The sequence below is a fragment of the Ischnura elegans genome, chromosome 4 (genome assembly GCF_921293095.1).
Source record: "Ischnura elegans chromosome 4, ioIscEleg1.1, whole genome shotgun sequence".
Classification (NCBI taxonomy): domain Eukaryota; kingdom Metazoa; phylum Arthropoda; class Insecta; order Odonata; family Coenagrionidae; genus Ischnura; species Ischnura elegans.
Window position 1 is genome coordinate 9,965,753 of NC_060249.1, and position 17,775 is coordinate 9,983,527.

The following is a 17,775-nucleotide window of genomic DNA, read 5'->3' on the forward strand; positions in this document are numbered from 1 at the left end:
GTCGATGGACGCCACATGTTTCGCGGCTGCGATACCAGCTGGGTGGAATCAAAGCAAACAGATATTTTTTTGGCGCTGACTCTCCGTTCCAATGACTCCAGATTCGAATCCCGGAAGCAATGAAGATTTCTCGAAGTAATATTTACTTACAATTGATTTCACTGATTGATTAACTAATGTTAGCTTACTTTGAAATCACAAATTGATTAAATCAATCAGGTAATATGTTATTTCATGGCATCAAACACTTTATGATGGCTTTTTACAAAATCTGTGATTATTTTTAAGTTGATTTAATATTTTTCGATGATATGGAATGGTTAAAGTCATATGGAGTAAATAACATTAGAGGACTGCAGTGGCATATATATCGCCGTGATAAGCTACTAACTCATACTGTTTTTATCAATCCATACCCTTTTCCAATTATCTTCGGTGAAAAATTGTTTTCATGTACCTTTAGTAATGTTTTATTTTATCATTGATTTTATGTTCTTCTCTTTTAGAAAATGCTGTAAGATTATCTTAACCATTGTGCCTGAATTTTGTGCAAAACGTGTTTTTGTCCATTGTATTTTATGAGGTACTCTACAGAAACTGCACCTTTCTTTGAACTACGTGTGGATATTCATGAGAAGAAAGAAAGACCTCATGTTCAGATGACGATGGATAAAGGATGACATAAATCTTCATGGCTGAAGTAAAAACCTATTAGGTTTATCGATTGAACTTAATGTGGGCGATGTTAGCATGATAATTTTGGTTTTTATTCACTGCAATTGAATAGTTAGCGAACCAAGATACCAAAATAAATGCCATAATGGGCACGTCCTGATTTTTAGAACGGGGAAATACGAATTTATTCCCTGTGAAAATGTATTTCAACAGGCACGATGGTTAACTTTAACTTATTTCATTAAAAAAAAATGAAGCACTCCGGTTAAAATAAGGTCTGTATTGGAAAATTTTACAAAATTTCCATCTTTTGCGGGATACTTAGATTTTATTTCAGAATCTTTATGGTACTGATGTGTATCGGTTGGAAAAAAATTCTCTAGAATAAAGTAGGAGGCAAGTCCCTGCGCACTTGGGTATTTAAATTCCTAGGAATTCTGGGTGGAGGTGTTGAGATTGGAAATATGTGCCTATTAGGGCGTAATGCCTTTGGTTTAAACATGGTTAAAAAGCTACTGTTTAGAATATAACTTTACCCAAACAAACGTTATGATGCATCAATTCATTAACATTAACTGCAAATGTACTAAAGAATACGTATTGTACGGTTTAAAATTGTTTGGGTTGACGCACCTAAATGACGAGAATCTTCGTCATCCGTCCGGAACGTTCGGGAGAAAAATGACGAGAATTCTCGCCATCCGTACGCAACGTGTGAATTCATTTGGAATAAGGCTGGAGTTACGCTATCCTTTGGCTCACTCCTAACATTCCAATTGATCCCTAAGAGAGATACTGAAAAAAGTAAGTTTTTACCAGAATTTCCATTGACTTCAATGCTTTATGGAGATCAAAATAAATTTATTTCACTCCCATGATACCTATCTAGTATTTTAATGGAGACTGGTGATTAAGTGGATTGTGAAAACATGTATTTTCGGTGGATGAGCACTGCCATGTACCATTTATGGACAATTTATGGACAATGGAGATAATTTTAAACTTTTATTCCGATTTATGACTACGATTAGTCGAGCTACGCATATTTTAACTGCTCTAACCTAAACAACTCCTATCTATGTTTCCGATCTCCAAGTGTAACCAAGTTATTTTGAATTAGTTTTCGTGCGTCAGAATATGACCGGATTCAGCTTGATTTGGTTGCCCCTAAAATCCAAGCCACTCGCTTTTTTACTCCATGTTGTAAATGGATTTTGCCCTTAGTGAAATCTTCTTCCTGAACGAGTAAATCAACCAGTCGGTACACCAATGACGTCGACAATTCATAAAAAGCGGGTGGCAACTCATACGTTTTCTTATGCTAAACTGATTCTAGCGCGACTGAATTTGGATTATTTTTACTCTCCGTAATTCATCTATCCCTTTCTTCTACCGAACACTTCAAATAGATTGCAATTTCAAGTCAAAATGAACCCATTTTGAGATAATTTTCAGCAGATGACTCTGCCAAGAGAAGGAACGCCGTTGTCAGCTTTTTTGAAATAGCAGATTTATTATTTAGTTTTCAACTCCATCGTGACCTTAATGTAAGTCAAGTTCACATGAATTACCATTTGACAAAATTCCCCTGAGACCGGAATCGAACCACGGACCTATGGCTTTCCGGGCCACTTCGCAGGCCACCACGCTATCCAAGTTCTTAAATTCCCTCAAGAGCCTAACATCTAGCATCGTTGAACCTCGATAAAATTGCCATGAATATTAAGGAATCTAGATAGCGTGCTGGTCTGCGCAATGGCCCGGAAAACTTAAGGTCTCTAGTTAGATTCCTGGTCCAGGCGAATTATTTCTTTTGGAAATGAATATGAATATCACCGCCGTTCACGCGACAGGTTTGAAATAAATCACTTCGAGTTAAGTTGTTGTGATTTAGGTTTAGGATTTATAATGATCGGGGGATCGGGTTGGTGTGGTGGCTAGAGAGTTGGCTTCCCACCAGGTGGGCCCGGGTTCAAATCCCGGCAGCGGCAGAGAATTTTCAGAGACTGCCCGATCCCTGCTTGAATGCTGTGTGGAGGACATTTCAAGTGCAATACTCCGTCTGTCGGATGGGACGTTAAGCCGTGGTCTCCTTGGCGCCTTTCGTTAAGAGAAGGCTAATGCCGACGCTGGGTTTCTCTCCACCCTTCCTTCCCTTATCTTCCCTCATGGCGCAAATGACCTCAGCTGTCGGTCGCATCCTCCAAATACCGTACCATATTTTTAATGATCGGACCAAGTCCACTTCATAGCCTTGTACACAAAGCACCCTTGAACTTCGTAAAAAATTGCCATGGAAATTAAAGAATCGAGATAGCGTTCTGACATGCACAGAGGCCCGTCTAAAGGTCCGTGGTTCGATTCTCGGTCTAGGGGATTTTTTCTTGTGGCAATTGATGTGAATCTCACCGCCGTTCACGCGGCAGGCTTGAAAGAAACCCCGTCAAGTTAAGTTTGTGATTTAGGTTCAAGATTTGTAAGAATCGGACCGAATTCGACTTCTACTTGGCTGTCCCTAATATTATCCCACCCCCCCTGCCCTCCACCATTGTTCACTCCCCGTTTAAATCATCCACCCTCCCGCCCCCTTCGTCCCGCCCACCTCGTCCTTCCCGATCTCCGCCCCCATTAATTTACATCTCTCGACGCTTGGTTTCCTCTCTCAGCCCGAACTATAATCCCCGCAGTATTGCCACTGCGAAGGGGGAGTCGGGGGAGATATTGGCGGACGAGGTGGGTTCAGGAAGGGGATTTGGCCGAGGAGGTGTTATTAATTAGTCGGATAATTACTCCTTCCTTTCGGTGTCGTCAGTGGGTGTCCCTTGCCGGGGGCTTGGCGTCGTTATTCAACTTGTTACATTCATCTTTCCGTGCCTCCTGCCTTATATATACATCCTTACCCAACCCCCCCCCCCAAGCATCTTAAATTCTCCCCGATCCATCTCCTCCGCACCAGTAGTTAATGCGTTTATTGCTATGGGTCCCCGAGCATTAACGGCGTTCCTTTGTGCATCCGATCGTATTTTTGGCCGCGGGAGATAGAAATAAAAGGTGGGATGGATGTGTTTTGGAGATGTTATGAAAGCTGTGTTAGGTGGTGGTCGTGTAAGGGGTTTATTAGATGGTGGTAATTCACTGGCTCGGAAGACTTGATTTATGTTAATGCTGCTTTGATATTGCTGACTCTAAGCGAGATGAATGGGCGCCTCACAGGAGCTATCAACTGAGGAACATCAAATATTATGTTGTATTCTCGTGTTACGGGGATTTATTATTTAGCTATGTTCAAATTTTCCATTTTTTTCCCAGAATGAAGAAGTTATGCCTTAGCTTGATTCGTTTTCAACGAATATTATCTCCACCTTACCTTTTGAAACAACTTTTAGATTCTGCAAGAATGGAAGTTTTGACGTTTGAATGGGCTGATTTTGCATGCTTCATAAGAAATATCAAATGTGATTACGGATTTTTTATTATTTTAATATTCATTGATAACGCGAGCATATGATATCGCATGATGGCTTAATTATCTATGAAACGCTTTTATCGCATTTAGGTCCTTTGGCAACGAATTTTACTTTGAGCAACGCAAACCATCGATGGCACTTTAACTAACCAGATATTAAACTGTTTCCATGAACTTCGTTTGATTGTAAATTTCCTCAGTGTAGATATTTTTCTAACATAGCGTGAGAATTGTCAATCAATCTGTATTCATCGTTGAGATTTTTGGCATTTCTTTGGTAAATTTAATTCCATACAAGCAAGTTTAGGATATTGGTTCAAATTCGATCCGCATGTGTGAACGGAATCGAAGATAAAAATGCATACATCATTGCAATACCTTGAAAAGTTCAGATGTTACATGTATCTTTATCATAAACTTTACACTTTTAGACTTTATTTAGTACCTCCATCTTCTTTCCGTGTCCACGTTTAAAGGGTAAAATTTCGCACGCGGATTTAAACCCATTATCAACTCGATTAAAATCCACGTGTTGCTTTAATCAACGCATTATTCTCTTCTCCCGCATAGTTAGGGCTTTTCTATACTCACATTGATGCTATTCACACGTTCTCTGGCCACACGTCGCGTCGCTGTACCCTTTCGACCCGCCGTCGAGCCTTAAGCCGCTCATTTCTCCTTCGCACGTAAGCCGACTTTCAATTCCTCATCAGCGACTTGCAAGCCGACTCGATCCCACCGAAGCCCAACTTCGCCCTTTTTAAACTTTTCATAGTTTTCCTCCTTTCCAACCACCTCAGCCCCTTGCACGCTTGCTGGGTATCCCTCAGGCGCACTCTCAAAAAATGTGCTTTTTTCTCTCTCCATACGCTTTTGCCGCCATCCTCCGTTAATCACGGACCATCCAGACCCCCTCCGCCCTATCGCGGACTTTATAATCTCCCCTTCATTCTCGCACCCCTTCCCCCTAGATTCCCCTCCATCCTTCCGTCCCAGCCTTTTTCTAAGGGTCCCTCCCCCTCTCTTACCCTATTTTACCCTTCGTTATGCAACGATACCGCACTGGGAATCATTAAAAGAAAATTAATCCTTTCGGATTCTGACAGATCAATTTACTTGGACACTGTCAGGATGAAGCGAGCCCCGCCATCGACTGATCTCCCTTGCGCACTGATGTCCTAATGGTGTTGGAGTATTACTTTATTATTATCGTAACCTTTACATTTCTACCTTGTTCTTTGAACGTATTTCCCCTGCTCCGTTATCCGATGTCATACCCAGTGAGAGGAAAAAACATCGACATTTATGAAGTGCTTCACTGATATTTTAAAATGATATCAAAGGCATAATTTTCTGCGCCATTTTCTGGCAAAATGTTGTTGTGAATTAATATATGCAAGGCAGAACTTTGTTATAACTGTAACGTCGTGTCCATGATGTTTGGCGTGATTGATAATGCATTGATGTTTGAATTGTATTTTTGTGTGCGTATTTGTGCTTATATTGGTGCTTTGGAGTTGATGGCGTTATGGTGATGAGGGAGTGAACAGGGGATTGTTAGATAGAGAGCCATTTTGGATGGAGAGGATGAAATAAAGTTCTAAATATTATAAGTGATAATTATTGTCTGAGAAGAAAAGAAGGTTGCGACATCACATAACATATCCACTTTATTTTTTAACGGCTGATGTTTTAGCACCCTCCGCCACACGCCTATTGAGGTGGCTTTCGGGGTTGTATGCAGATTTAGATGTAGACCCAAGGAACAGAACTGGCTCCTTTGCCCTTAACGTGTAAAACCACTAATCCAATGATATTATAAAAGTCTCTGCCGGCATTTGGATCACTTCATTAAAACTTGAAGCTGCCATCAATTGTCGAAACGTAAATCGTGTTTTGTTGATAGGGTGTTAATCTAATTGATTTGTTACTTCATAATGAAATTTGCAAAGGATATCTACGGTATAAACGCTAAAGTAATTTCTGCATACATGGTCCCCTGTTTCGTTCCACTCTTCAATCCAACGAGGTTATCGCGATTTGTAAAACATCGTGCTTTTTTGCAAGGATTATGTTATATTTTTTTTCATCTTTATGAAAACTCCATTTCTCTAAACTGGCAATGATATTTACGAGTTGTAGACCATGCGGGGATATGTGGGCCATAATAAACTTAGGGGCTGCATACTTTGATTCGCAAGATGAAGTCTTTGGAGAGGTAGGTAAGCTTGGGTTTCTGTGTTGCTAAATACGCTTTATGATTGGCGCTAGGATCGTTATGCATGAATTTAAAGAAAAAGCTATTGAAGGGTCTAATCTGGAGTGTAGCGCTTTACGGTGCGGTAACATGGACACTCAGGAAGGAAGACGGAAGAAGATTGGAGGCGTTCGAGATGCGGTTGTGAAAGAGAATGGAGACGGTGAAGTGGACGGTGAGGAAAAGGAACGACGAAGTGCTGGATATAGCGGGTGAGGAGATTTAGATCAGATATGAAGATCAAATGGATCGACCGTAGTAACGAGAAAGTCCTAAGAAGAGTAGGAGAGAAGAGAAGCCTCATGAAAACCTTAACAAGAAGACGAAACAACCTTATAGGCCACATCTTGAGACATGATGGCCTGATGAAGATAATCGTCGAGGGACAAGTGGAAGGCAAGAACGGAAAAGGAAGACCTCGAACAAAATATATGGAACAAGTAAAGAAGAATGTGAAAGAGAAGAAATACGTAGGTGAGAAAAGATTAGCTGATAGGAGAATTGAGTGGAGATCTGCGTCAAACCAATCCTAGGATTGTTGACCAGTGATGATAATGACGGAGACAGAAGTTATGGATGGAGCGATTACTGAGCGGGTAGGGGATGTTTAAAACATAGTTAGGCAATGTTAAATAACAGGTAGAATGTTGGGTAAACGAGGGAAAGAAGAAAGAGAATGAGATTTTTGGATAGAATGAAAGGGAGTAGGCTTCATTGCGCATTGAAGAAGTAAGTCCATTAATGGAGGGAAGACTGCCAGGATACTTAAATACTCAATGGACACCTACTCTAATCGGTAGAATACTTTAATAATAACTAATCTAGGTTGACTACGGCAAAGGATTGATGACGGAGGTGGTGTACTAATGAATAATGTCTTGCTGAAGTAATAGTTGATTTTTCATCAAAGTATTGCGTAATTTAGTTAAAATTTTCCAAAATAGTTTCTAATTTAACACTCTTAGTGCCACGAACCGATATATCAGCTTTAGCGTAGACCGGTTTTAAAATCATAATTAGTGAGTACAATTTTTTTCTTCTTTATCCAATATATGAGAATATTATAACAAAAAATTATCCCTTTTTAAGTAAAATAATAAAACATATATTGATATTTATAATAGTAACTTCATATTGTGTTCTTTTCATAAAGTGCTACAAAACTCTTTAATAAACTAAAAAATTTAATAAGAGGGTCAATATTGGCAGATCCGAAATCAAGTCGGAAATTTACTGCTGTGTTTTATTCCCATTCCAATGTGTGACGAGCTTTACCATCGCCTATCCAAACCAACCTTCGGGTTTTATCACTGAGCGAGAGTGACTCACGGTGAGGAGCGTAATTCTACTAGCATTATGTGAAGTTTTTTTGTGCAAAATGAAATTATCGTGCGAGTATGCTTTGGGTTTATCCATTCCTAGTGTGTGTCTTGGTGGTTCTCAATCCCTTTCACAAGCTTTTTAAGATTCTGTACGCCGCGGCGTGCGCCCTTCCTTCGGGACAAAGGGTGGAAGACAATCTGACGCTGTAGGGAAAGATTGATGACCGCTGGAGCCGTGATTAGCTCTCGCAGAAACCGACCCACGATTGTCCTCTCGCGGGAGACCGTTTTTTATTTGGAGTCCATGCGAAGCGAAGTCATCTTGATCCGGAACACGAGCAGTTGCCAAGCGCTGGTTGCCGATGTCGCGTGCCGACAAGGTTGTCCATCAAGGCATCGCGCTTGCTTTGCATATCGATAGGTCGGCATGGAAGATTACGAACCAGCATCACGGGCGTGAAGTGTCATTGGCTCGTTAAGAAATGTCCATCATCATTTATGTGTGTTTTTATGGTTTGATTCTATTTTGGCATATGACCGGGCGTGAGACGCTCTTTGACCACTAAAAACGGTCAGTCAGAGTTGCAAGGTTATCACAAATCTAACTAACCTTTGATTAAGCTTTGGAGTACACTAAAGGAATATTTGTGACAAAGCCATGAAGAAGCTTCAATTCGTGAAGCGTGTTGGGGGAAGATTCTCGGATGAAAAAGTAGAAAAAGAGGAGCTATTTCGCACTCGTCCGGTCACACCTTAAATGTGCAGCGAGCATGTGAAATCCGTCACAGAAAAATTTAATACACGGGATAAATAAACTACAAAGGAAATATGCGCGATGCCTTAAAAACTACTACGGCGCCGATTAAGCGTTAGGCAGATTAAAATAATAAATTAGAATGTGAGGCTCTGGATACTCGGAGGCTGCGCTCTAGGCTTAGATTGCTTATGCGATTGAGAATTGATATTTTATGAGAGCGATATGGAGAAAATCATATAGAACCTCACAATATATCCAGGTTCGACAGAAACAAGGGATTAAGAGAGATATTTTGTCCAGCGGATAGGTTTTTCCCGAGAAAAATAACGGAATGCATTGCTAATTCGTTAGAGCGTATATTTTTTAATATGTTAACGGCTGCTGTCCTAACACCCTCCACCACACGCCTATTGAGGCAGATTGCGGGCCATTATGTAGATATATAGGTACAGTAGGTTGCTGACTTAGTTACTATTTTATAATTCCAGTTATTTTCTTTTTTCTAAATCCTGAGGTTGGTGAACCAAAAACTTGAAACACAAAAATCAAGATACTGGCAAAAAAGTCAATTATTTGTTTCCAAAGCACCGTGTAAAAATTAATTCATTTGGCCACGTTACTATCTGTCGATAGCATTTGAGAGCGTCTTCAAATTGGGTATTTTTAATAAATTTCTGCAATCGCTTATAGAATACTGCGGAAATTGTATCTCCCTCACGTGCTCAATAAATTGATGCTATGGGTTGGACTGTTGGAGGGGTTGTGGTTATAAATAATTATTGATATAACTTCATTGAAACAAATTAATTGTGCTATTTTTGAGAGATAAGGCTTTAACTTACCATTCCTCACCATTTTCTCCCCAGAGATAAGGCATGCGTTCACTTTACGGCAATACTGGTAGTAAGGAAGCTCCCGTTCCTTTGATATGCTTAGAGTAAACGCTTTTATTAGTATGGTCTGGTTTTATTTTTATTTAGATACACTCTTCGGCCACCTATTGCGTTTTGCAGCCACTGTATCCACGGGTAACGAAACTTAGATCGTAAAGGTGGGCTGTTAATGCATGAGTGCCGTCACGGGGCTGCCGAAAATGAAGAAATATTTGGGCCTCCATTTAGTCCGTAGATGGATTTCTCTGTTCCGAGATGTTTTTATGCTTAAAGTGTGTGAAAGTTAAAGCTTTGATGGGTTTTTCTCCTGGCACCCTTGAGAGCATTACAGATTTGCCATTGTGAAATACATACTTTCCTTTATCGTAACGTTTTCTTTGCTTGCTCTCTCTGAGGAGGGTCGTCAAAATGTTCTTAAGTGTCCATTCCACGATTTTTTAACGACCATCCGCGAGGAAGCAGCAAGATACCCCAAGATGAAAACTTGTATAACTCCGTGAAGTTCATCAACCTCCTTTACTTCCGTCTCTAACCGAATTCGGAACCGTTGCTTTAAAACGTCTCCCAAGACTCTAAATATAACCTTAAAACATTTTTATTGTAAAAATCACCCGCATGGCATTCTTGTTTCGCATTTCCACCGGCAGAAACGCATATTTTACACTCCTCTTAGATCATTCTGTCTCCCCATTCGATCCAAGCGTCATCACTCCGCGGGGAATAAAAATAGCGTCCCTAAGCTGTGAGAGGCTGGGTTTTAGCTTCTGGAAGACAAAGAAAGGTGATGATTTATTGAATATTAGCCCACGAAAGGGAAATAAATACGCCATAAGACAAAGAAAAGTAGTCACTCTTCTTACATACCAGAGAGATAGTAGTAATCTCGCTTAAAAATTCTGTTGCGCCTCTGCTTTTGACTTAGGAGTTCTAAATTTCTTTCTAGCTGGCAATCGATCATCACCCTTCAACCCCTTTCTTAGCTCCGTAGTTAATTGAGTATATACGCTAGTTACCCAACCTTAGTTCATTTTACTTGGCCGATTTGCTGCAATGAAGTCAATGACTTGACTTAATTTAAGAAATTTCTGTGCTTGAAAAAATGACCTATTTTCCAATAGATACCATTTATTTCATTGTTGCTGTGGCTCAAGATGGCTTTCCACGGCAAGCCTCAGCTACCCAGGCAAACTCCTCCTCATACGTACAAAGTTTTGTGAGTTATAAATGAATATTTCATGAACTTATGGTAAAGAAACATTTCATCTCTCCTTATACCTTTGTTGGATGATTTTGTTCGGGACTTTATAGGGACCAGGTTCCTCTTCAACGAAATCAAATGTAAATAAGTGATTTCCTCATCTTTTGAAAATAATTCATTTACTTACACAATTTTGTCCCACGAATCATAATATTTTTACGCCAATATTAAATCTCTTGATGAGTAAATTGTTTCACAAAAACGGTATTTTTACTGAATAATTTATTTCACAAAACCAAACAGTTATTTTTATGTGTCTCAATCGAATTCCGTAAATTATGCTTAAAGGTCTACATACTGTTCTGGGACTGATATTTGTGAGCTCCTCTTGTTTGGATTCAGAAGTAGGGGAATAAGAAACCGTCGGATAACAGCAGATTTAAGCTATGTTTTAGACTGATTTCTACGACCGTCAGGGTTCTACATTTGTTGCGGTGAATATTTCTGAATTCCTTTCTAAAAATATTTACTTTCTATAAATTATATTATGCGTAACCCTTTGCTCAAGGGTGGCATTTTGAGGTACCCAACGAGTTTGATGTTAGGCACAGTTAGATATCTCATTTCAATAAATTCTTTTCCTGCTAAATGGCTTTTTATAGTTGAGTAGTTAAATCGCATTGTTTTGGGAGTAAAGCAAAGCGGTGTTGCAATTCTGCTCAAGGTATTATTACGTTCTCCTCAGTGTAATCAGATACCTACCAGATGAACACACTGTGTGAAGGGTTGTTTTAGAATAGGATTTTGGTCCCTCCTTCCCTCCGCTCCGGTTTTGTTGGTTTTGGCTGGTGTTGCGGAAATGGTTTGGAGATTTTTGAGCAAAGAGTGCGTGAAGCCTTAATCCTCGAATTGAAAGAGTGTGCGGGAGGAATGGTAGTTGCCCAAGGGAAAGGGTTGGCGTTCCTTTTTCCAGGGCGCGCGAAGGGATTATGACGAGAAGGGGACGAGAGATATTTGGCGAGTGATTGGATGGGCCAGCAGGGGTGTTGCGTCTGGAGTACTAGTTATTGTCTATGCGCCGCTGACTTTGACTCACAGAGGGTTTTGTACGGGTTGACTCGGGTTCAGCCTTTTATCTTCCTCGCGGAATTACGAACGGTGGCAAGTGTCGCAGCACCGAGTTCAGTAAAGAGGTGTCCACGGAAAATGGAAAGGATTAAGTGCGACGAAAGGGTTCGGACGGCAAAAGGCCCCAAAAGGGGTGTTAAATAGGGTTTCAGGGACAGGGTACCGCAAGACACCACCCTCCGTTAAGTCTCGACCCCCCTCTAAGTCATCTGGGTAGCCAATATCTGTGTTCGGTACGCCATGGCAAGCGATTAAATCGGGTAATTGGAGTCTTCTTTAATAGGCTTTCCCGTTTTAAGCCACTCGGCATTGCCGTTATAATTTTACTATGAGCTATACCTTTTCATATCGACAGTAAATTTTGTTGTTCATAACGGTCGTAGAGTTCTCGTAAATTTCAGTGCCTTTATAAAGTTATTGTGTGATGGAGTTTACAGATCAAACTCAATATTTTGCAGTATAGTAGCAAAGCATAACTGTTACACTCTTTAGACCGATGACAAATGGTTCTATAAACCCGAATATATACGAACTTTGTTGATATTTCGCTGGTTCATTTTTATTGTATGGGTGTTCTTGCCGTTTAATGAGGTTAATATTCTTTCCCAAAACTAATGACGGCCATCGGATGATAAACCACTCAAACTACTTAGTCGGGTGAATTATTGCTGGTTTTCACGAGGCCATTTGTAGTAGGATTGTAATTCAAACGAGTTATCCTAATTAAGTTTAGTATTACCTTAAGCTCAAAAGATTAGCTTACTTATAGGAGAAAAGTGTAGAGAACCGGGCTAAATCAATGCTAAAGTTACTGGCTTATGATGATGACATTTCTGTAGAAATATTTTCAGTAATCTTTTCATTTTCTTCAATCGAGATATTTTGAATATTTGGCGACGTTATATAAATTTATAAATGCTAAGTATATGCTACATGAAAATTCTAATTAGTTCATTTGAAAACCCTTTTCATTTTTCTATTTGGATGCAGATCTTAGGGTCTCCGATTTCGAAAAGAAAAAGTACGTCGAAGAAAATCACCCAAACCCACCTTACGAGTTAGTTTTGCGAAGCAAATTTTTTGCCTGAATTATACGCATATTATTTTTTCAGTTTTTTTTCATCTGGGCCTTTTATGGCATTTTCCCTTGCATTTCTACTCCAAACTTTCACAATGATTATTGGCCTCGTTTATGTTCCCTCTTTAAACATATTGTTATAATTCGTATTTAATAGTTTCTTGTTGATGGTGCTCTTTGTGTATGGTGGTTTAGAATTTAATTTTGCAAATACAATCTCAATTTGACTTAAATATGTTTTTCCTAATTTGATTGAAACTTGTCTATCCACCTTAAAAAATCAAATCAATTCATTAATGCTTGTTTTTTAAATACCTAGTTAAATAATATTTTTTCTAAGTCCAAATAGCTCCACAGAAAAACTGTACTGTATAAGTATATTTTTATAGCGCACAAATGCATTGATTACTAGGGCATAGTGTCTTTTTATCCTCTTATCAAAATTGCTTAATGTATAACAACAATGTTCAATATCTACTGTACGTTGTTGCTGGCCTTTTTATCTTCCATTTTTCATCAGACAGGAACACAATTTTACACTCTTGGGTTGAAGGTATCCGCATTGCAACCAAACTGTGTTCACCAACTGAGAGAAATAAAAAAACTATATTTGATTACGTTTTTGTTGGAGGGACCCTGGATCCAGTTATGTCGGGGCAAATCACTACGGATTTGACGCCTGTATTAGTGCTACTACGGAGATTTAGTTGCAACAAAGTCATGCTTAAACAAGGTTCCGGATTTTTACTTTACAGCTATTCAAGTAAAATATATAAAGACGTACATCTAGACTTCGTTTATGTCATCGTCACACGGAGAGTTTAATACTCGATGGTACACTGTGTCACTATTGACATGCAAAGAAAACGTATTCTTTGGGTCCGTTGTTTAATTACATAGCATTTGTAATGCCGACCATCAAGAGCTCATTCATTTCAGTTGTCTTATGTCCAGGGGCGTCGTATATTTGTAATTAAACCTTCTTTTTTCTTCCCTCCTTCCTTGAGATGATTTTTAATTTAAGCACTCATTCCCTCTAATCCATCTTATGCATCCTCTCGTCGGATGCTGCTGAAAGTTAAGGCGCTCCTCTCCGTCTCGGCTTGTGCACTCGTTTATGACCCCTCTTCATCGGCCCTTTTGGCTTTCACACACGGACGACCACGGCGAGTGGTATCGCCTTGTGGATTCTCTTTCATGTGCACCCCAATGATGCATCTCAAGGATTTAAAGAGCAGAGGCGGGGGCGGGGGGTATAGCGATGAAGGCCCCGGAGGTGTTAATTAGCTAGGGATTAATTGGCATAATAAGGTTTCAGAAACCCTTCACTCTTGAGAGTCGGGAGAATGTAAGAAATGAGTTGGTTAATGGGATGCCTGAGGGTGCTCTTACCATGCGATGGGAAGGGGCGGTTGAAACTAATAAACTTTATGATTTGCGAGTGAGCAATGCAGCGGCAGGGTTCAGGAGTAAGGCTGTGCTGAAGATGGACGATCGGAATTTAAAATAGGGTGAGAATGGTGATACTGATGAGTTTCTTCATTTTACCAGTGCCGAACAATGAGTATAATAATAATAATTATTATTAAAGGTGTCCACCAATCAAGGTAGGTTTCCATGGAGTACTTAGGAGGCACTCTGGCAGCCTCCCCTTCCTTCATGTACTTCCCTCTTCAATTATCAGTAAGACCTACCCCTTTTTATTCTATCAACAAATCCTATTCTTTTCTTTCCAATCCCTCATTTGCCTAACATTCCATCCTCTAAAACTGATTGCAACATCCCCTCCACTCTAAGTACTCCTTCCATCCGTAGCCTTTGTCTCCTCTGTATCTCATCTAGAAACTGCCCTTCTTCACCCACAACGCCCAGCACTTCGTCGTTCCTCCATCTATCCGCCCACTTCACCTTCTCCAACCTTCACGACACCCACATCTCAAACGACTCAGTCTTCTCTTGTCCGCCTTTCCTTTCCTATGCGCCCTAATGTGTGTAACATCTCACCAAAATAGGTAAGAACTGTTAGCTGTTTATGGGAACTGGGATTTTAGCCAGAATATAGTTGAAGTCATGTAAGTTTGTTCCTAATTAGGCCTTAGAAGATCAAATATTTTTTAAAAGACAGAAATGAGAAGGGTCGCCTTTCACATGGAGCTCAAGAGAATTAAGGCTTGTACTGCCTTCGCTAAGAAAATATTTTTGCGCGAAATTGTGTAAAGACGACATGATAAATACTGGATTGGAAAATTTATGAATGGCATAAGGCGGTAGGTATAAATTTTGACCTCGAAAAAAAAAAGGCTTTATCAAATAGATAAACCAAAGATATCAGAGCCGTTGAAACGGATATAAGCACGTGGATCACCTGTAGAAGAGGTGCGTGAAATAATTTTGAGGAAAAATGGACCGCTGTATAATACTGGAACTGCAATAGCTGTAAAACAGAAGATCTGTGAGTTTGCAGGCTATTATATAAGCAAATTCCACGAAGAATGGCAAACTCTCGGTATTCTAGGAGTGGATAGAAAGAAAGTCTGAAGGAGCCTAGAAGATAAGATTGGAAGCTATATAAACGTGTTATGTGAGGAAGGCTTAATAAAAGTGAAAGCCTGGATGGAAAAATCTGGATAATTCGAAAATAAATGAGAAATGTACAATTTGTTGATTGTATGGATGGAGTATTGAGAGTGTCGAGGAAGGTTTTGGAAGAAAAATGAAAATGCAAAGCATTGGAATGGTGGCGGTAATTAAAATTTGGGAAATAGCGGCCGAGAAGAAAGTTGCGTATTATACGTTTAATGAATTAAGACACTGGAAATGGGGGCACGATGGCCCTGGAGTTTGATATCTTTTTGTGAATGTTATTTCACGCCTCCGGTAGGCTCCAATCTAACTCCAGTAGATGATTAGTGTACTATTATTCTAAAGTCTAATTCTAGTGAACTAATCTAGTGTGCTAAGTTAGTACACTAAAATAAGACACGAAGAAGTCAGTAAGATTTCCTAGTAGTAGTGCAGATTGACATATGTTTTATAATTCAATTTATACTTTCAATTGCTGACTTTAGATCTCAAATGAAGGTAAATTTACATCTTAGGTGTGAATGTAAAGTTAGGCTGAAAAAATCATTCGTCTTGACAAAAAATGTAAGCACCTAATTTTTTCTGTATGATTGAAGTAGCCCAAAAAAGGTATGAGAATATAAAGAGTCGGAAAAGTGAGAATTGCTAATTGTAACTCATTGGAACTTGGTAATCATAACGTAACCATCCGCCTTTCTGCAAGTTTAAACGACTCAGATAACAAAACTTTGAAAATATATAGTTTTATTGAATTTCGATGAAACTTTTTTTTTAATTTCGTGGTAAATGATGTTAATACTAAATGATCGACGCTTTTGATTAATTTTTATTAAAAAATAAGCATTTTTATAACGGTGATTTGGAAGTATTTTTATCTCGCTTTCACTGACGTTCTCCGATCGTGCTTGACTCTTCATCAGAGTATACGGTTATGGTTCAGAGTAGTAATGGGTCGTTGGAAATTGATTAATTAAATGTGATTGAATCGCTGAGTGAATCAAGGAGACATTGATAGATTACATCAAACACCTAGGCTTCCAGTTTCATGCAATCGTCTTCAAATCAAATTCTTGTTTTGCTGATTAATTACGTTTTATCCTTGCAGAAAAAGTTGATATTTGGTACCAAAAGAAATTGAATGATTGCACTTTAAAGAGACCCAATGAGGTATAATATTTGATAAATTATGTATAGTTTCCATATATTATATTATATTTGCATAAATTGTATATTTTGCACATGCAAAAACTTTAACAGTTCTACATAATGATATTCGACTTAAATATGCACTGTGCAGATGATACGAGATTATATTTCTCACTTGTGACGTGATTTAGCCGTAAATTTTTAATGTTTTTAAATGAACTTTGAAAAGATTAAAATTTCATTATATAATTCCCATAGGTGCCATATTTTATGTAATTCCCAAAAAATAGCCTAGTATAATGTGAAATAAAATTTTTCGGGTAGCAGACCTACAATACCTGATAACTTGAAAAATAGGTACGCCTTTTCTGCTAAACTAGCACTTTTTATATAAGACACTGTCTCAGGCGTTACTTTGTGGAATTTCTTCACCATATAATAAAATAAAATAACATAAAATAAAATTTCTTTGTTTTATTCCACACTTTATTTTAAATAGCACGACCCGGGCTTCAGCATCTAATGCTATCATCAGGTTATAATACCTGTTCGTATTGAAATCGTTGGAATATTGAATAGCCCTCTCAAAGAATTATTTCTCTCGTTCGTTGCAGGCGTGGAGCCTCCCCGGATGGAGGTGGCCCGAAGAGGATCCCTTGGCTCAGCTTTGCCTCCGTCAACTTGGCAGCAGGTCGGCAGGGAGCTGCTCCTCATCGCGGATGACCTCAGCCGTTCGACCAGCTCACTGGTGAGTAACAAGTTTTGTACATAATAGTGGCTAGCTATAATGGGAGCTTCTTTATTTTGGGGTTTATTATTTATGGCACCGCTGATAAGAGTTAATAACCATTTTTTATTTATTGTACCTCTCATATTTTCATATGATAAGCCTTGAAAATGGTAATTGTACATTTCCGAAACGGACGAAAATATGTATTTATATAAGTAACCAAAACCCCAAGAGTTCATACTTAAATATAAACCATATGTTAAGAAAAAAATAAATACATAAAAATGATTACTTGAGAGAGATATTCAACATTGTATTGATTTCAATGTAAGCAGGCATTTTAAGTCTACTACCCGAGTATTGTTGTATCACTTCTTACTATGCTATATATGGGACAAAACATGACAGAGTGAAAAAATAATTTACAATTTTCTTCATCCTTTTCCCTTGGGCTACAGCCTCGTCACGGTGGAAAGGCTTGCTCGTTCCTATGACCCCTAGAGTTGCACTGGCGGGATTAATTCGCAATTATTCCCGGTAGG

At 39.1% G+C, this 17,775-nt stretch overlaps 1 protein-coding gene across 1 annotated transcript in view; it reads left to right on the forward strand.

Moving 5' to 3' along the window:
• The window catches only part of LOC124157137, a 330,898-nt gene extending 313,623 nt beyond the window's left edge, over positions 1-17,275 (forward strand). Inside the window, exon 4 of the mRNA XM_046531637.1 lies at positions 17,118-17,275. Within this exon, the coding sequence (XP_046387593.1) occupies positions 17,118-17,275 (158 nt within the window). The remainder of the gene's footprint in view (positions 1-17,117) is intronic.
• Positions 17,276-17,775: the final 500 nt, after the last annotated feature.